At 42.6% G+C, this 21,254-nt stretch overlaps 1 protein-coding gene across 3 annotated transcripts in view; it reads left to right on the forward strand.

Annotated features, from left to right (window-relative positions):
- The window catches only part of mllt3 (MLLT3 super elongation complex subunit), a 158,425-nt gene that overhangs the window by 114,042 nt on the left and 23,129 nt on the right, over window positions 1–21,254 (forward strand). For 2 of the 3 annotated variants that reach the window (XM_078569575.1, XM_078569594.1), the window contains exons 7-9: window positions 3,266–3,380; window positions 11,236–11,338; window positions 17,837–17,908. In XM_078569575.1, coding sequence (XP_078425701.1) covers window positions 3,266–3,380; window positions 11,236–11,338; window positions 17,837–17,908 — 290 coding nt within the window. The remainder of the gene's footprint in view (window positions 1–3,265; window positions 3,381–11,235; window positions 11,339–17,836; window positions 17,909–21,254) is intronic. The other variant, XM_078569584.1, reaches the window with a different exon arrangement.

Genomic DNA, 21,254 nt, shown 5'->3' on the forward strand with positions numbered 1-21,254 from the left:
CTCGTTAAACCAGAGCAGGTAAAAGGGAAACCTAATAGAAGTGTTCAATGCTGAGAGGTTTTGATAGAATAAGTAGAGAGAAACTGCTCTATCAAGTGGGTAGGTAGCCAGGCATCTCAGATTTAAGCTAATTAGAAGATGTATTAGAGGGAAAATGGAAGACAATTTTTTTCAAATGTTTGTCATAATCTGGAACAGTTGCTAGAAGGGTGGCTGATTCGGATTCCTTAGGAAATTCAAAAGGCAGTTGGACAAATTAAGAATTTGCAGTTATGGGCAAAAGGCTAGGGTTTGGGGCTAAATTGGACAGCTCTTTAGCTATGTTTTAGATATTCACTGATTCTCATCATATTTGGGAATTGATTTTCGGATGTCAGAGTTCAACAAACAGAAAGTGACGTAAATGACCAATTGTTCTGCTTTGTTTCGCTGGTTATTGGTTGAGATGAATGTTGGCCAGCTCATCGGAAGAACTTGCTGTTCAATTTTCTTTGCATACAGGCACATCTCACCTCTCTGTCATACTCCTATGATACTAACTGAAATGTCAGCCTACATTATGCTAAAATCAAGGACTGGGGCTTAAATCTTTTGATTAAAGCAGGTGTGCTACCACTGAGCTGTTTTCGCACTACACATGACACCATTTTCACATCAGTTTGCCTGCCACTTGACAACTGCTATTTTGTTTTATGAACTCTCCTTGCAGCGAATGTTGCTTTGTATCCCATAATTTTGAGGTTCATGGTCATTTAAAAGCCTTGTTTCACATAGGTGGACTGTTTGCTTGTGTGGCCCACAGTAACCAGATACTTTTTAAGGAGTGAATATGGGGAATATGTTAGTGCAGTTCAACTTGGGTTGCTTTTGCATGGAGTCTTGCAGGGAAAATAGATGGATGAGAGGAGTGCATGGCAGAAAAGAAATGTGACAAAAATTAATTGACCAAGATAGGTTCAGTCATACTTGAACTTCATGAGTGCCATTGTTCTGTAACCAGGTGCCATCGTCCAGGTTCAGTATAAAATTTAGCAAATGGTATACTCTTAGCAGGGCCTCACTACATTACATAGTTTACTAGACAAACTATTCTTTCACTTATAAATTTAAATTGTGCCAATGTTTAACAGTAGGCGAACAGCAGAAGTAGTGGCATATAGCCGATAGTAAATGTGGCAGAGAATATGAAGGATAAGGGAGGAGGAGCAGGACTGACTTGGAGTCACGCCTGCTCCCACTTTGTTAAAGTGGCTTTGAATTGCAAGCGAGCCACCCCTTCCAAGTTTGTTTTGCAATGTAAATACACAATTATTGGTTATTTGAATGTCTTTTATTTATCAGCCATTGGGAGATTTATTTTTAAAATTTGCATTTGTATGGCATTTTGTTTCAAAATTCATTAAATTGCTTTACGTATGAAGAATTACTTTAACTGCTGTTTATGCAAAAACAGCAGGCATTTTCTACATACTCTCTACCTGTTGTCCCTCACCGTGGCACCAGGTAGGCATCATACAGTGTGGATCTCTCAAATATGCGTACAAAGGATGCTTATCCAGATTCTACAAAGTTAGCAGAGCCTCCAGCTCCAAGTTGTCAGAGTCTGCAATCTCGCTATCCTTTTAATTTTAATCCTTATTCTCACAGATAGCAAGTACATTGTACTGTTGGTTAGGATCAGTTTCTGTGGAGCCTTGTTCTCTACCCCACCTGTGGTCCCCTTTCTCTGCACACTATTGGTCACATCAATCGTGTTCTTATCCTGCATCTCTAAGATGTGGCAGAAGTCTGGAGCAAACTGGGCAGACACTTCTCCTTTTCCCTTATGTCAGAGCATCTCCTGCTTGCACTCCAGCTCTGACTCTGAGCTGGTGAGATTGAAGATGGAGACATCTATTGCAGATGTGTTCATTTGGGACAGCCTTGCTGTCCACAAACTCCCACATGCTGCAGTCTAAGCGCACTTGCTCTGCCTAACTTAGTTTATACTTTTGGCAAGGATTTTTTAGTTTGTAAGGTTTTTTTTCTCTGCGTATTGACTTAAGCTGAACACTAAAACACTCTGCAAAAAAATTCACTACTTATTGCCTTAAGCTTTTTGTGAACCACTACAAGTTTAAAGGGGAAAAAAAAGCAGTGCTTCCTCCCCACTCTGCACCAAATTTCCAACTTTCGACTGTTTACAATGAACTCCATTTGCACCCACTCTCACCAGTAAGATGATCTATTTTTGGTTATATTGGCCAGGACGGAGATCTTCCTGCTTTCTGAATAGTGCCACGATCTGTGGTGTCCATTAATGCCTCATCTGATGGATGCCACCATAGAGCACTATCCCAGTGCAACACTTTTGAGAGCTTGTCTAAATTACATGCTCAAATGCTTGTATAGGTTAAATCAACACCTTTTTGACTGTGTGCTACCAGTTTTCAATGTAGCTCAGAATTGAAACCAGATGTGAAACAAGAAGTCATGTAGTCTGCTCATATTTGGATTCAATTCTGAATTTTTCTCTCCTAACCAAATTTATCTTCTGTGCCTAGAGTTGGCCCTATGCATAACACATCTGCCCTGTTGTTTAACCTTCCTAATCCTCTACTATTGCTATGAAAAGATGAGAAATGGTATAAAACAATTTATCTTTGGGCAGTGAAATTAATTATGGATTCTTGTGGCTTGAACTGTGGTGAATGTACATAAAAATTACTTATCATTATTTCAAGGATCTCAAGTTTTCATGTATTTGCCTCTAGGTTAATCAAAATCAGGTTGACTTTTAAATTCAACCTAAAAGGAACAACTAGCATGAAACAAAATCATGGTGTGTGCCCAAGTGATTAATTGGATGATGTGTAGTGCAGAAAACTTGAGAATTATATTATGGTTTCATTTTCTCAACTTTCCAGTTTTCCATAATGGTTCAAGTGTTGCCAAGTGCCGTACGAAGGCTTTAAAAGCATGTTTAATTCCCACTCTCTGCTGAATTAACTGGGATCAGTGCTGCAGTTTGTCATTGTGCCTCTTGGCTAGGTGAACCACAAGAGGAAGAACAAATTGGCCAACGTTTCTGTTCTTAATTTCCAAATGTTCACCCCTGTGGGAAATGTATATGTGGGAATGTGTAAAAGACTGGATATGATTGTAATGTAATATCTTCAATGATAAAATAACTTTGGCTTCTCCTGGAGTTCATCTGCAGCATCCAAATGGCCTCCTCCTGTGCTGTAATGATTCTGTGAAGCTCCTTGCCTTTATTTTTGAGCAGGCCCGCTGAGATCTATAATGGAGGACCTCCATTCTGAAGACAATGAGTCAGATGAAGATGAGAACAGAAGCCTGTCTGATGTAGAGAGATCATTAAATAATCATTGTGGAAGAAGGTTAGTATTGCAATGAGCTAATTTAAAAACAAGGTTTAAATAAATATCTATTTGGCATCTTCTATCAGCTGTGTTCATATATTCATTTGCACCAAAAGCTTTAATTGTATTTTGCGCTGTTACCTACAGAGTGCATGAATTATTGAGAAAATTAAATTTATTATAAAGATCCAAAACTAATTATGCAAAACTTCAGCGTTACTTAAAAGCTGGTTATTTCACGGAATGATACGGATTGTATTTTATAGGGCAGAATTTTGCCCTCATCAGGCGGGCGTGCAGGGGCGGTTGGGAAGCTGACTGCCACCTGCAATCAGGGCCGGACCACAATTTCACGCTGGCGACCCAATTAAGGATCACTCAGCGTGAAATGCGTGCAGCAGCGCTCAGCGCTGCCTTTGTTGGGGAAGGGGGAGGAGGACAAGCGCATGCGCAAGTTCGCACATGCGAGTTGGGTGCAAGCTGGAAAAGCTCCCTGAGGCACAGAGTTGCTTCAGGGAGATGAACAGTTTAAGAATTAAAAATAAACAATTTTAAATTGTTTAATAAAACATGTCCCCTCATTGTGACTCTGTCACATGAGCAGGGACATGTTAGAAATTAGTATGAAAATGTTTCTTTTTTAATGACGGATTGAAACCTCATCCCGCCCGTGGATGAGATTTCGCAAAAAATGCAAAGGCCTTTTAGCCTTCCTGCCAACTGTAAGGTTGGACAGGCAGAGCAAAATTTAAATCAATTGGATTGTTAATGGCCTTAATGGGCCTTTTAATTGTCGGCTGGCACGCTGCCAACTCCCGTGCGCCTGTCGACTGAAATATCGTGCGAGTACAGGATGACATCTGGATGCTCGCCTGACATCATTGCATGTTATTTATACTTGTTCGAGTTGGGTGCGTGCCTGCCCAATGATCGCAAAATCCTGCCCATTGTCCTATTCAATAGTAACTGTAAAAGAGAATATCCCGAGTCATGCTTTAGTTTAAACAAAGCATGATACAGGTGTTAATTGAAGATCGTGCACAAAGTGTTGAGTGGTGCTGCACATCATTAGACTGCTGTTCGTCAGCAGTGCCCCATGGGTTGTGCTTGTAGCTTTTTTCATTGGAAGTATTAGCTTGCTACATCATCTGCATGAATGTTCTCTAACTCGGCTTTTTAAATACCTGTAATAAATGGTACGACAGTGTTACAGGTGTGCCTGTATTCTATTCCATGAATATACTTTGAAATGAAGGCAGATTCATTGTGTACAACTACTTATACAAGTAAAATAATCAGAAGTTAGGTTTTAGTATGTGTTGCCATAGCATTAAGTTCTGTTAAGGTAAAAGACACATTGTCTCCACATTGATGTTTGGTGTAATGTTCCTTTCCACATTGCAGTTTGAGAGGTGACTTGAAATAACTTTTCAACACTTGAAGTGATGCAATAATGCATAAAGAATCTGATTTATAGTTCTTCTTACTGTGGTGTCCATATTAATAAATATTAACTGTAGACTTTTTCATAATTACTCTGAAAACTAAATGTAGAACTAGTCATTTATAAGATTGCCAGTGTTCAAAAACTGCAATAACTACAGTACCAGACAGCAAACCTTGTTGATTCTGCATTTTTTCTCTGAGGAAATACCAATGACGATGATTTCATGAGAGAAATTAAACTACATGAGTAGGAAAGAGGAAAATCTCAGGAGAACTCTAGTGCCTTTTGTAGGTTTGTTAATGAAATTGCTACACACAAAAAATAGACTGACTTCAGACCATAAGATTCTTGGTAACATTGCTGAATCCAACTTTTCTCCAACTGAATAGATTTTAGTTTATGTATAAGTTGCTAATCGCCTGTTACATTTACTCAAGCTTTCCCATGTAGCTGCATCTCTATTGAACAATCCTATATTACTAGTTTTGGTGTAAAAGCTGAATGTTTCGTGTTGCATTTGGGTATCTGTTACCAATGTAACTTATTTTCATTTTAAGTGCTTTATTAATTTAATAAACTACTTGCTGCCTCCCTCCCAATTACATTAGATCTAATCCAATCAAAGTCAAACAGTATCTGTGGAGAGAAACCGAGTTAATGGGTGGAATTTTCCGTGTTTGGCGTCATGAGTGGACAGTATGGCGAGAAGGTCAAAAATCTGTGTCATGACGTCGTGAAACCAGTTTGCAATCATCCGCTCTGCCTGTCAATGGCGAGCTGCGTTTCCCGCCGTCGGGGACCTCCATGTAATAGATCTGTATATTGTTATAAGCCCATCCCACTGGAATCATCCTCCCCACTGGAATCATCCTCCCCACTGGAATCATCCTCCCCACTGGAATCATCCTCCCCACTGGAATCATCCTCCCCACTGGAATCATCCTCCCCACCGGAATCATCCTCCCCACCGGAATCATCCTCCCCACCGGAATCATCCTCCCCATGCTGGCTTACCAAGCACACTGGTGTGATTGCACGCTGACGTGTTTCACAACAGCATACATGAGGCGTACACTTGGCAGGCTGCACTTTGAGGGAAACTCAGAAGTGAGTGCACAGTAACATTGCGTAGCACTTGTGAGGGTCGCCTGTTAGACTTCAAGGTTGAGGTGCGTTTGGGGGGATTGGTGGGCAAGGGCTGCCCTGCAGGTGGGGGGTGGTGCGACAAGGTGGTACACGAGCATATGTGGCGTCAGGGGGTGGGGGGGCATGAAGTGGCCACCCTTTAGGGAAACTTTGTATAAAGTGATCATTCCTCCACAGCTGAGACAGTTCAGAAGCAGCTACATTGACCTGCTTAGAATTGGGCCTCTAGCTTACCTGCCCACTCAAGCAATGGAGAGGCATGAAGTTGCCACTACAATGCTACAGAGCTTTGCACCTCTTGGGCACAGACTACAAACTAATGAGCATTTTAGCAGGCTGCAGAACAGTTGGACGTCTGCGCATGTTGTACAATCTCCTTGCAAAAGCTGACCATAGGCCGTCACTGGTGGAGGCACTCATAGCCCCTCGCCACGTCATCATCCTGGTTTGGACCAGTCTCCCCCTTGGTTCAAGCTAACAGTGCAGCCTTGCAGTGTGGGTTAGGAGAATGCCTGCACCTGAGCTGAGCGCAGCATGCAGTCCAATGGGCAAAGCTGCTGCCAATCGGTCAGGTAGAGTGGGGCGGAGGTGCGTGGGATTTCGGGCAGCCATGCAGTGCACTAAACTCTGGCCAACCACTCTCCGGTCTGTGTTAAGGGGCCTTCGGACTTAACCAAGAGAGGTTCTTAGAACACCCAAGCATGTCTCTCTTTCACCCTGCAGGAGGAGTACATCAGGAGCATGGAGCCTGGTGAACTAGCTGTATGCCTCGTGGCATACAGAGAGCAGAGGCGAAGGAGAAGGAAGTGACGGAGGCTGCACAGAGGGAGGAGCAGCACCCTCGGGAAGAAGGGGCGGCTGGGGTTCCTGCACACATTGCCGAAGAGCCACAGTGAGTCGTTGCTGGTCAGCGCCTAGCTAGACCCACGGTCTATAGACCAAGAACCAGCGATGCCAAAGACTGCGCGTGTCCAGGGAATTGGTCAGTCACAATTGCCAGCTGCTGCAGGATTTGGTGCCACTGGGACATGAAGGGCATCCACTACCAGTGGCTGTGAAAGTGACCACAGTGCTCAATTTTTATGCCAGTGTCTCCTTTCAGGGCTCCATAGGGGACCTCTATGGGATACCATAAGCCTCCACTCATAAATGCATCCAGGAGGTCACGGATGCCATCTTTGTGAGGGCACACAACTTTGTGCATTTTGCCCGGGACCAGGAAAGTCGGATGTAAGGACGATTGGATTTGTCCAGGTCTCTGGTTTCTCTCAGGTGCAGGGTGCCATCGAATGCACTCACATGGCGCTCAGATCTCCGACGCAACAAGCGGACAACTACATCAACTGCAAGGGCTTCTGGTGGTCGCACACCAGCTGAATGTGCGGCCACCAGAAACGCGACCTGCACATCCCAGGTTCCCAGGGAGTGTCCATGACTCATACATTCTCAGTCAGTCACAGATCCCTGATGCCCTCCAGGGTCCACAGAGGCTGCAGAGATGGCTCTTTGAAGACAAGGGCTACGTGCAGAGAACGTGGCTAATGACATCGTGCGGCGGCCTCAGACTGCAGGAGAGCGAAGGTAAAACGAGGCTCGTGCTGCAACTCGCACCTTGGTGGAGCAAACTATTGGGATGCTGAAAATGAGGTTCTGGTGACCGCACCAGTCTGGTAAGCCCTGTAATATAGTCCGCAGAGGGTGTCATGCATCGTTGTTGCCTGCTGTGCCCTTGACAACCTGGCACTGCAACAGGGAGAGGAGCTCCCTGAGAAGGAGATGGAGGAGCTGGATGTCTCCTCCAATAAGGAGGATGTCAACAGGGCTGAGGGTGAGGTAGTTCTCGAAGGTGATGGTGATGAGGCCCTCGCACTGGCTGGACAAGGCAAGAGCCGTCAGGAGGCCCTCATAGCTGGTAGATTTGTGGAGGATGATGACGACATGCAGTGAGGAGACATCGTAGATCCTCACCTTGCACCTGTGAATGTTTGACTCCAGTCTGGCTTGTGCAGTGCACATACCCTCTGTGATAAGGCTCCTGCCATGGAGACGCAGCGGAGGCCCTAACAGGCACTCAACTCCAGAAGGATGATGACAACATGCAGTGAGGACACTCCATAGATCTTCACATAGCCTGTGTGGATATCTGACTCCTGTCTGGCCAAGGGCGGTTCGCTTATGCTCTGTAATCAGGGTTATGTCATGGAGATGCAGCCATGAAGCTTTAAAAGCATCTGACCCTTTGTCTTCCTTCAGCACCTGACCCCTTCAGGAGCACAGAATCACCAGTCACAGATGCTGAAGAGATGGGGGCTAGTTCCAGCTTAAAGGTGCTGAGACCACACGGAAAATGATGGAGCTCTGTGACACTTGACCACGACATCCTGGCAGCAATGACAAGCATCATTGAGGTGCAGGCATTAGTAATGTGTCCAGTGAGTGAGAGGCTGGACCATCACTTTGGTCAAAGGCTGCACAAAGTACAAGGAAGAGGCCCTGGACTGAGACACCTGCCCTTTATCTTGTGCAGGAACCAAGGTTTCACATCTGAGTGACTCGAACACTGCTCATCAGAACAAGGAGCCATAGGCAAGGAGACATTCTTGGGAGTTTATTTTCAACAGTGAACATTATGTACAAGTGATTAACACCTGTGCCCAGGCTGTGCAATTACATCTTCCTAACCCTGCAGCTATGTCTTGGTGCCCCCCAGACATCCACAGCAAAGGTGGAGGCAGCCTGCTGACTGCTACATCCTGTTTTCTGTGATGACCTTGGCAGGCGTCATCTGGACGGCCCTGGCCTGCTTTCGGGGTCCTGCTGTGTGGCAGTGGCACCCTCAACCTGTGGAGCTGGAGCTGCTGGGGTTACAGGAAGAGGGAACTCAGATGGGCCAGACACTCCCGGAGTCACCTGGGTGGATGGCCCCGGGATGTGCACCTGCTGATCCTCCTCCCTATGGGTGTCCGAGTGCCCCTGGCTGACTCCTTGAGGAGAAGGGAAGCTGGAGTGAGATTGAGATGCCCCACACCCCTCTCACGTTGATGCTGTTGGAGGCCAATTATGGTGTCAGCGATGGAGTTCAGCCCGCGCAGCAGTGCAGGAGCAATATCCTGGACCAAGGTCTTCATGGCGGCTACTGTCCTAACAGTGCTGACCTCAGTGTGTTGGCATGCTGGTGCTATCACCTCAGACTGAAGGTGGATGGGCTCCTCCAATCTGAGGAGTGCAGCGGGCATCCTTTCCTGATGTTCCCCAGCTTGCCTTCGCAGCTCCAGCAACTGAGGTATGGTTGAGTCCAGAGGCTCGTCATCTGACTCGGACTCAGCAGATTTCTGGCCTTCAGTCCTCAGAGTGCTGGAGACCTGGGAAGTCCCTGCTGCCACCTGCTGTGGATCAGACAATGCAATGTGCTCACCAGATTGTGATCCCAAGGTTAATCTAAAGCTAGGTTCCACTGAGGTGTGTGTCTCTGCACTGGTGGAAGGTGTGGGTGAGCGCTGTGACAGGTCTTCAATGAAGGTGCCTTCAGATTCCTCTTCGGAGGTTTCTTCAGGGCTTGATTGAAGGACCTGATCATGGACGCTGTCGGCTGTTCCCCAGATGTGCCTGTGGAAGCAAGAGGAGATAATTAGTGCATGGCAGTGGCCTGTGATACAGGACACATCACTCACAGCATGGTTGTCTGATGGATGTTGCGCTACTGGACCCTCACTTGGTAGAGCACCGCCAACTTCCCCCCTCAGCACAGGAACAGTCCAGATCCTTGCCATCCAGCTGGATGGCTCTATTTTCAAAGTCCATGAGGACTTTTATTTCCGGCATTCCTCCACCAGCCTGTGACCTCTGCATCTTGTTGTGTGCCAGCTTGTCCTGCGTGAATAGAGATGGAGAGAGTGTAAGCAGGACACTTGCCAGGACAGATGATAAGTATGCCTGGCATGTGTGGGTGTTGTGGTCCCACGGATGGGATGAGGACAATGAAGGTGTGCATGAGAGAGTAAATGGTTATGTCCCTTGAACTGGCAGTGAGTGAGACCCCTGTGGATTTGTGATGGGCTTGAGTGTGTGAGTTGAGTGTTGAGCCAAACGGAGGAGCTCATTCATCTCCTTTTAGCACTGGGTGGCTGTCCTCTTTTGTAGGGCGTTGGCACTGTCCACCACTTATCACTAATCCAGCATGGGTGGCGGTGATGTTGCAGCCAATTCTGCAGCCAGAGCAGGGATAGAGGACAACAGGGTGGGCTTCCACTGCGTCCAAAAGGCGCTCGAGGGATGTGTCATTTAACCAGGGGGCTGCAGTCATCTTGCCTTTCGGGGCCATGTCGGCTTTGCAGCAGTTGTGGGCTGGCGGCAGAGGTGTGTGCATGGCTGCACTTTAAATATGGCACCCGGCGTGATGAAGCAGCTAGGTGATGGTATGGTGGGCAAACGAGAGCCCATCTGCTGCCGATGGCGTGTTTCCTGGGAATGCATAATTAATTAGGCAAGATTGGGACAATACGGTGTGGAAAACTGCCATTGTGGCTGGCGGGTAAAACATCCTTTTATCCACCTGCTACCACACTTTGTGCAAATCTGCGACAATTCCGCACCACTTTTCAGAACTGACAGGTGAAGGGTCATTGCGACCCAAAATGTTAACTGTTTCTCTCCACAAATACTGTCAGACCTCCTTCCAGCATTTTCTGATCTTCATTTCAGATTTCCAGCATCTGCAATATTTTACTTTTTTGTTTCAATTAGAAAGTTCTTCCATTATGGGGACCTCTTTGTAGTTCCTTCAGTTCACTTTTTTTAGATGATTTCAATACCATTGCATGATGTGAGTTTAGGCTGTGAAACTTGGATGGCAATTGTGGAGCTGCAGAAGACGAACAGAAGCAGTCTCTTCCTGAATAACTGAAAAGTTGGAGAGTGAGTCTTCTCACATGATTTTCATACACTCCAAAGCACATTCATTCAAAATTAGAAAATGCTTGAAGAGTTTGACTGCAACCATTTAATCAATATCTTTCACGGAGAGTTATAACACAAGTTAATCTGAAGAGATGTTACTAGCAAAGACTTAAAAATGGATTCATCCTCTTGATCAGGAAGTGATGTTGTGTAAGGTGGGAAGAAGAGAAATAATATTTAATCAGTGAAGATTAGCACTTAACAAGAACACATTTAAGATGTGAAGTCTATCGAGCAATCCATGTCCGTATGAGAATGTATTGTTGGAAATAGAATTTCCTGCACCTCCTGTTTGTGCCTAAACTGTGGTGGTGTTTCTTACAGAATGAGTTTGAGTGATGGGAGTGACAGTGAGAACAGTAGCAGTTCTACCCCACCCAGAAATGAAGCGCCTCCAATATTAAAAACCAGCAACAGCAATAACCAGGTATGATAAAAAGCCATGCAATAAACTGCAAACATCTTTCCACAAATTATTTCAAGAAAATTGAACCTAAAACCGCTTTGTTCAAAATTGGGGCCTGTGAAATTTCATATTTTTAAATTATGTTCCTTTTCACATGCTATAAATCTAGGTAATTGCACTAATTCATGAATATGTATCTTATTCAGTACTATTGGTCCTCCTGTGAGTAAGATGATATTTGTAATGCATGTTCATTAGTTAAAATATTTTACTAAACCCAATTGTGATTTACAGTTTTTGAAAGACTTTTTAGTGAGGCACCCATCAGTACATTCTTATGATTTGTAACCTCAACTGCCCCTCTTCCCCCCTCAGCCCATCAAGAGTGCTGGAAGCTAATCACACCACCCCCACCTCCAGCTGTTGCATCGGATCAACACCCCTGCCCCTCTCTGCATTTCTCCTAGAATGTCTATTAACTTGTGGGCAAGGCCTTCTCTATCTATGACTGTAGTTGATTATTGCTTTGATATCATGGCTTTGCTTGAAACTTGTCTTTACACATGTTGACTCGGGCCCCTCACTGAGTCTGGTTATACTGCCTACCTTCTCTGAACTGTCTTGATGGTATGATTCTTATCAAATTACAGCTTGGTTTTCTCCTCTCCCACTACTTTGGCACCTTCTAGAATCTCACCCACTTTCACTTCCTTTTAAAAATGCCACTTCACTATTGTTCCGTGCTGAGTTTTTCCATGAAGGTTCCTCCTCCAGTCTCTGTACTAAGCAGTGACTCACCCCTGCGATTTCAATCTTAATCTCTCTCGCTTTCTCCCTGTCCCACTTCCAATTCACTGCCTCCCTGTTCTCCATAAAATTCTTTCTGTATTAACTCTCATCCTTATTCACAGCCATCTCATTGGCCCCCCTGCTACTACCATGGCTTTGATAAAAGACAAAACCATCTCCACCTACCTCCTTGTATTCCTCACCAGCCACATCCCCAGCCTCTCTCAATTCCAGTTGATTCTCCATCAGCCCGTGGAAAAAGTTTTCACCCAAGTCACTTACAACTGCACTTAAAATTATCCACTACTTTTTAACCTTTTGAGCCCTCCATTTGTCATAATTATGCTGCTGTTGATCTGTTCAAGCACTCCCTCTCTTTTACCCTGAATGCCCTTGCCCCCAGTAAAACCTTTACTCGCTTTGCCTGCACATACCACTGAAATAGCCCTTGCCTTCACTCGCTCAAGTCCAAGGATGCAGACCTGAGCATATCTGGTATACAGCTGACTTTGCCAGCTATCACTAGATCTGACTGGACTAATCATGTGTTGGTGGACCTCATGCATTTTTGCCAAAAGCACCCACTACTGTGGAATCAACCTGGAATGCAAAGATGCTGCTAGCTTCTTTTCTCCAATACCAGGCATCTCCTTCAACCCCATTTGTTTACCACCTCTATCCAACAATTGCGAAGAGGTCATGGGCTTTTTTTTAAAAACTTACTCTAGGATTGAAACTACCCATCTAGCTTGCTTCCCCTCACTCCAGCTCTAATCTCAGGTCCTCCCTTGCCCTGTCCTTGAATTGTATGTCTTTCCGGTTTCTTTCCTTTTCTCACCTTATGCCTTCTTCGAACGATTCTTGTTCATGGAATCTACCTCCTATTCCGCATGCTGGTAAATGGTTTCCATGTGTGAATCATGTCTCAGTGGGTAGCACTTTCATCTGAGTCAGCAGATTGAGTTCATGTCCCACTCCAAAAACTTGAACAAAAATCTAGGCTGGGACTCAAATGCAGCATTAAGGGAGTGATGCTCTGTCAGAGGTGCTGTTTTCCCGATGAGGCATTAAATTGAGGCCCCATCTTTCCCTTTCAGGTGGATATGAAAGACCCCAATGCACTACTTTGAACAACAGGAGTCATTTATAACTCAACTACCATCGCTTACAATAAATTGAAAAAAATTATCTGGTCATCAATCGTATTGCAGAACAAGGTCCCATGAACAGCACAAATTGGCTGCCATGTTTCCTACAATCCAATAGTGGCTAGATTTCAAAAGTACTTTATTGACTGTAAAGTGCTTTGTGGCATCCTGAGATTGTGGAAGGCCCCGTAATATATGCAAGTTCTTTCTCTTGATATAGTTCCCTTCCTTTTTCAAAACTGCTGTCATCATCCACTTGTCAAAAAGACTACCCTTGACCCCTCCGTTCTTGTCAGCATCCAACCTATTTCCACCCTCACTTTCCTCAAATCCTTAAATATGTTGCCACCTCCCAAGTCCGTGCTCATCTTTCCACAACCCTGTTTGAAATTCTTGAAACTAGTTCTGCCCCTGCCATGGTACTGAAACAACCCTAAAAAAGATATAGAAGCTATACTGTATGCATTTTCTCCTCTTGTCTCCCTCTGTAGCCTTTTACATGGTTGATCACACCATCCCCCTCCAACAGCTCTCCTTTGTTGTCCAGCACAGTAGAACTGCTCTCATTTGTTTTCACATTGTGGCCTTTACAGCCATACTTCAGCCTATCTTCTTCTGAATCTTTTATCTGTATCTCTTTCACCTGCATGTTTGATTATTCCAATGCTATCCTAGACAGCTTCCAATCATCAAGCTCTATAAGCTTCAGCTCATTGAAAATCCTGCTGCTATGTCATACTCTGCACCTAACCCTGTTCACTTACTACCCCTGTGCTTGCCGACTGACATTGGTTCCTGGTCCCTCAGTGCATAGTTTTAAAATTCCTCATACACAAAAGTTTAAAATCCTTTTTGTGATCCAGCTTTTCTTTCTCTCCAGCCCTGGAAACTCCTTCCAATAACTTTCCATTCCCCTGACTCTACCTTTTATGTATCTCCCCTTCCTTCTTCCCAATATTGGTGGTTGTGCCTGTAGCCATCTATGTTGCATGCTGTGGATTTCCCTCTCTAAGCTGCTCCACCTCCCTTTTTTCCATTTGAGCTTCTTTCAAACCCAATTCTTTTGGACAGGCTTTTGGTCACCCTTCCTAATACATACTCTTTTGACTTGGGTTGTTTTTATCTGAGTGAGTCTCTGTCAGACACCTTGGTGTTTTTCTACTTTAAAGGTGCTATAAAAATTCATTTTGTAGGTTTACCATGAAAAAGCCTATGCCAGATTGGCAGTAGTGATTCCTGTACAGTAGATTTCTAGGAGGTGGTGATGACTCATCCTGTAGTTATTCTTCTCCCTCCTTGCAAGGAAATATCTGTTCTCCTCTTGCCCCATGGTCAGAACAAGATGGCATCAAATAAAAAAACTTGAGTGGGAGCGAGAAAGTATCTCTCTCCTATCCAGTTGAATCATCAGGGTGCCAACTGTAAATATGTTCTTCGTATTTTAATCCTAACCTGTTCATTTAGCCTGTACCTCTGTTTTTAATTTAGTGTGATGACTTGCCATTTGTATCCATGTAGTTATATTCCATATTGATTTTGGTTTGAGAGAATTCAGTTCGGAATGTTTTTTAAAACCATCTGGTTCCTTGGAACTGTGTTGCTGTGAATGTCTTAACATGCAGTTTTTACCTGAGATTCTTTTGTTTTTGATCACTCAAAAGCTGTCTTCTCAAGGTTGAACTATATTCCGTGCTTCATTTTGAAATGAAGTCAAATATTCTACTGCATATATTTAGTCAAAATAAGGAAAAAAGTGAAAGTCAAACTATACAGTTTGTGAAATTCAAGGGAAATGTTTAACTTTGGTATACTAAAGTGTAATTATTTTGTTGCATCTTTTGGCATTAAATGTAGGACTTCAGAGCTTTATATTAACAAATAAGTTACCTTGCTGCAAAGCTAATTGCAGAAAAGGACAAGTGCTCTTTGCATTAGAAATTATTTTCAAACCTATAGCATAATTTGGCCTGTTGAGCTTTTTAACTTTGTTAACTTCTTGGTTTTGAAAAGATGATCAAGTGCATTTTTTAAAAATATGTAGTTCCTCTCACTAAATGTGCTCAAATAAGACAAGTTTTATCTATGTTGAAAATTACAGATAATCCCTAGATTCAATGGTTGTGTTTAGTCACCTTGTACCCTCAGCATGTTTAGATTCAATGCAGTACCTAGTGATGGTGTTTATTTGCAAAAAAGGTAGCATTGAAGATAAGTGCTTTGAACTATAGCCACTACTGTGAATTCTTAACACAATAAAGAGATTATGTAATTCATCTTTTATGACCTCTGAAAAATGATTTGAGTTATAATAAATACACGTGGGCCTAATTCATATTTATAAGGGCAATAGTGTAACTATTTTCTGCAACAAATACATAACACTTAAGCTTCAATTTCCTGCCTTCCTCCCCACTTTCATTTTCAACTGATTTTGTTGATATCTTTGTACAGAAAACCATTTTAAAACAGAAAAAGTGATTTTTGATGTATGATATGTCATATTTAAATGAATTGGTACCTAGAGGGTATATTTCTGGTAAATTATGCCCATTTCTCTTTTGAACACAGGTGGTATACTCGGGTAATAGGCCAGTATTGCTGCTTTCCAAAGTAAGCTTTTCAAAAACTTAGTATGAAATCCAGGGGTAAGAAATGTTAGGCTGATGGATTTGTGTAGCTGAATCATCTTTGACTTCTAAAAGTTAGCAGTGGTGCTCAGGTAAGATTAGGTATTAAGACCACAAGATATAGGAGCAGAAATTAGGCCATTCGGCCCATCGAGTCTGCTCCACCATTCAATCATGGCTGATAAGTTTCTCAACCCCCTTCTCCCGCCTTCTCCCCGTAACCTTTGATCCCCTTACCAATCAAGAACCTGTCTATCTCGGTCTTAAATACGCTCAATGACCTGCCCTCCACAGCCTTCTGTGGCAATGAATTCCATAGATTCACCACTCTCTGGCTAAAGAAGTTTCTCCTCATCTCTGTTCTAAAAGGTCTTCCCTTTACTCTGAGGCTGTGCCCTCGGGTCCTAGTCTCTCCTGCTAATGGAAACATCTTCCCCACGTCCACTCTATCCAGGCCTTTCAGTATTCTGTAAGTTTCAATCAGATCCCCCCTCAACCTTCTAAACTCCATCGAGTATAGACGCAGAGTCCTCAAATGTTCCTCATATGTTAAGCCTTTCATTTCTGGGTTCGTTCTCGTAAACCTCCTCTGGACCCTCTCCAGGGCCAGTGCATCCTTCCTGAGATACAGGGCCCAAAATTGCTCACAATATTCTAAATGTGGTCTGACCAAAGCCTTATAAAGCCTCAGCAACACATCCCTGCTTTTATATTCTAGTCCTCTCGAAATAAATGCCAACATTGCATTTGCCTTCCTAACTACCGACTCAACCTGCAAGTTAACCTTAAGAGAATCCTGGACTAGGACTCCCAAGTCCCTTTGCACTCCAGATTTCTGAGTTCTCTCCCCATTTAGAAAATAGTCTATGCCTCTATTCTTCCTACCAAAGTGCATAACCTCACACTTCCCCACATTGTATTCCATCTGCCACTTCTTTGCCCATTCTCCTAACCTGTCTAAATCCTTCTGCAGACTCCCCGCCTCCTCAATGCTACCTGTCCCTCCACCTATCTTTGTATCATCTGCAAACTTAGCCAGAATGCCCTCAGTTCCTTCATCTAGATCATTAATGTATTGTTTGGTCTTATCTGCATTTATTTGTCAACAGTGCTTTTTATAGCCATGGGTCAACCTGTGTGCCCCCACATACATTGACAAAGATAACTTCTATCTATGGGAGAGGGAGAAGCAACTAGTCACAAGTATATTTTCCCCCCTTGGACAATAAGTATTATTTATTTAGGCAAATGTTTGCACCATTAATAAGCAGGAAGTAAATCTTAAAAGATATGTGATACAAATTAAAGTTCTCTCTTAGCTGATGCTCCAATTACAAAATGAAAACTAACTGGTTTTAAGTACTAATGTATGATCTTTTTCATAATGGATGACATTTTTGACTGGACTGAATTTTTACCGCATTTCCTAATTTTTTATTAGAAAAGACTGAATATTGGTGAACAACATCAGGCAATATCTTTCATAAAATGCAAGTATGTCAAGAAAACCCAGGAAATGCTTCTAGATAAATTAAGGTTTTTGCCCAAAATTTTCTACAGGGCTTCCTCCTATAACTATAGCAATTAAATACTAACTAGTAAGTGACCCCAATCCTATCACTATCTTAAACTGGCATTGAAATTGTACAAAATATGTTGGTTTGTAGCCGAGAAACTGCTCATTGAAGTGCCCCATTTCTGGAAGAGGGAGGTTTTTGTCGATAGCACAGATGGAGATGTAGAAAAGGCCATGGCTTAGCTGATAAACCTCAAAGGAGGAAGTGTAGGATTGAGATGGGGAAATTGTGGAAGTTACTCCAAGGTGTGGTGGATGAAACCTTAAGACCAGTAGATTCTAATAAAATGTAGCCGTTTTTATTGAACCCGAGTACAGCCAAAAGTGAAGAGCACTGAGGATATTTGTAGCTGAAGTCTTTACGCCTCTGTTGTAACAGGTGTTAGAAGTCAAAAGCCCATTAAAGCAAAGCAAACCTGAGAAAACAATAAAGAATGGTGAATATGACAAGGTAAGCTGTGTTTCTTGCTTTCTTGAAGTTCTTTCATACAGCAGCATATAACAGTACAGAGGTTCTATCAGCATAGTGTTTGTGTACACGTATTTTTTTGTGTGCCACTCAAAGTAAAGCCACAGAACTTTGGCATTTTTATTCTTTTTAAGTCCTGATACTGGTACAATTACCCTGCCTCATTTATTTCATGCACCTCAAAAAACCCAATGGAGAAAAGTCACTGAGGGAGGAACAGTCCAGGTGTTTAATACTTTATGAAGTTTCTTGTGTCATGATTTTTTTCCCCAAGATCATGAGTTCCACCGTAGACTAGCCCCCTCTTCTTTCTGTTGTCAACAACTGTTGTTCTGCCAATGGACAATTCTTGAACAGACTGCTCTATTTCAGAATGAGACAGTTAAAGTTTGTGAATCCATCCTTGTTCTGACTTTTCTGAAGTTTCACTGTCAGCTTAGTTTCTTGTTATTTCTGTTGACATAGTTACACACAGGATTTACAACACAAACAGACCATTTGGCCCAACAGGCCCATGCCAGTAAGTCACCAACTATTACACTTGCTAAAAGTCATTCTTCAGCATCGAGTTTGAAGTCTGCAGATTACCAGTAACTCCTCCAACACAGAAGGATATGGGAAGTTGGATCAACTGTTTTAGGAGCACTGGTCAAGGCATGCTCTTGCCGAAAGACCTCTGTGCTCAAGCTGGCATTAAGGAGGCTCTTATGTAATGTTGTAAGAGTATATGTTTCAACACCTACCTGAGTAAGGAGACAGAACTATTCTAAACTAGGTCTAACTGGCACTATTCTAAACTAGGTATTTGTTGGCAGAGAAATGCATTTTGAAGTTTCAAGTGCCTTGACCCACACTAATGGTCGAAACAAGGTCCTGAGCTTTCAGGTGGAACCAAGGTTCTAACCGTACATGGGCAAAAGCATCATTCAAGATGTTAATTTGGAATCATGGAGCCTGTTGACTGGGAGCTTTGGGCTGTATCGTGTTTGACTACACAAAGTAGTTATTGGCTCTGGAAAGTCCACAACCAACACTTTCCTACTGGGATCCTTCAAACCAAAAAGATTTGCCTCTTGCTCCAGCTATTCAGAATTTCTTATCCATATCTGTGCTGCTTTAACCTCCACTCTGATTTTGAATCCTTTGGTTCCTATTCCTAAATACCATCAATTTGTGTGTCTGTCCTCTCTCACTCTGTCCCCTCTCACTATGACTATATAATAATTGTAGGTCTACCTTTATGTACAGTCCTTGACATTTCAGATTGTGGTTCATGGACATGATGTTACGGAGTATGGCAGACTTGAGGAGTTTTTGGAGTTTCTCATCTCCATTTGGGATTTTCTTCTATTTCCTTTTACACCTTCTGTGATCCATCATAAGCTTGATTTCAAAAGGCCTGAGTAATTTTCTTTCTCCATTTTAGCCAGAGTGACTAACTTGAGTGTTAGTGGCCTCCACAGTTACAACCGCTGACAGTGATGCTTAAGATACAAGCTTGTCTAATTCTGTTTTATATGCTGGGAAGGACTATCGCTTTGATGGTTTAAAGTGAATGGCATTCGCTTTTACTATCTTCCCAAAATGTAAGATTTTGGATACTGTGTTTGGATACTTATTATATTTGGAGAAAAAGGACGAGAGAGTTGGTATGGTGCAGGGCACAAATGCAGAGCAAAGCAGTTTCCCATACTAATTTAGTTCTCACTAATGATCCAAAGTCTACTGACTTTCTTCTTACCCAATAGGAAAAAAACAGTTCAGACCAGTATCCCTATTTCCCACTTTTTACTGTTTTTTTTTGTTCTAAGTAGTTTCACAAAAGATTAGAAATTATATAAATTCAGTTTAATTATTCAATAATATAATCCACCTCTATTTCAGAATGAGACAATTAAAGCTTGTGAAGCCATCCTTGTTCTCACTTTTCTGAAGTTTTGCTGTCAACTTAGTTTCTTGCTATTTCTGTTGACATAGTTACACAAAGGATTTACAACACAAACAGACCATTTGGCCCAACAGGCCCATACCAGTAAGTCACCAGCTATTACACTCGCTAAAAGTTATTTTGTTGGGCCAAATGGTCTGTTTGTGTTGTAAATCCTTTGTGTAACTATGTCAACAGAAATAGCAAGAAACTAAGTTGACAGCAAAACTTCAGAAAAGTGAGAACAAGGATGGCTTCACAAGCTTTAATTATCTCATTCTGAAGTAGAGGTGGATTAATTATTGAATAATTAAACTGAATTTATATAATTTTTAATCTTCTGTGAAACTAAAAGTCAGTGGCCATTAGATCAGTGAGAATTAATGGATGTATGTTCAATTTTTGGCATGTTCAGCCATAACAAACACGGCTTTTTAAATACTGCTTGAACAACTGCCAGGTCATCTGCTGCAATAAAGTAATGATCAGCAACCTTAATAGGAAAATTATATTTAGACAATGCAATTTAACTGGATTTGTGTTTTAATATGGGGGCAAAGGTGTTAATGAAACAAAGCATACGGAATTTTAAGGACACATTTGATTCCATTTTACAGTGCTTTCGAGTATATTTGCAGACTAACAGCCATGGCGAGATGCCTGACACTTGGTAGGGAATCTTGACCTCGTGTTTTGACACCTTTCACTGATCTGACAAAGTAGGTCTTATACACACTATATATATCCATTCCACCCACTGTTGTATGAGGAGTTCAGTCTGCATGAGCAGAAAGTTTTGCCACTTAACCTACAGAAGTGTCATTTCCTGATCATTCTGATCTTGCCCAATTGTTGAATTTTGAAAATGTTGTTCAAGAAAAGCAAAGCTATTCTTAATAGCTTTTGTGTCACTTTAGCCACTGAAGAAACCCACTTTACACCCTTGTTGCAAGTGGCTGGGATTCATTTGAACCTAGGTTCCAGAGGTCTAAGGATCGTGTACTTGGTTCACTGCACCACTCAGCCAGTTAATTTGAGTTACATTTTTCTTGAGATACAGTATACACATTCTTCCACAGTTACAATTTTGGAGGCCAACTATCTGTTGTAGCTTTATAACCATCTAGCTGGCTGGTTGTTTCAGTTGGTAACCATATCAAGTAAATGTATTGCTGGACTGAACGGAGAAGTTATATTTATTTGAGCTAGGAGGTTGATGGCTTTCACAAAGTGTATTGGACCAACATCAATAGTTGTGGAATACCTCACATGTGAGCAATTCTCATCCACTTAACATTTTTTTTTGTACGAATATTTTTGATTTTTCTTTTAGCTGGCTATCTCTGTGCACTGAATTCAAAATCCTTGTATTCAATCTTCAACTCTTCCTCACCTTGAGCC

This window comes from Cetorhinus maximus, chromosome 2, assembly GCF_964194155.1.
Source record: "Cetorhinus maximus chromosome 2, sCetMax3.hap1.1, whole genome shotgun sequence".
Classification (NCBI taxonomy): Eukaryota; Metazoa; Chordata; class Chondrichthyes; order Lamniformes; family Cetorhinidae; genus Cetorhinus; species Cetorhinus maximus.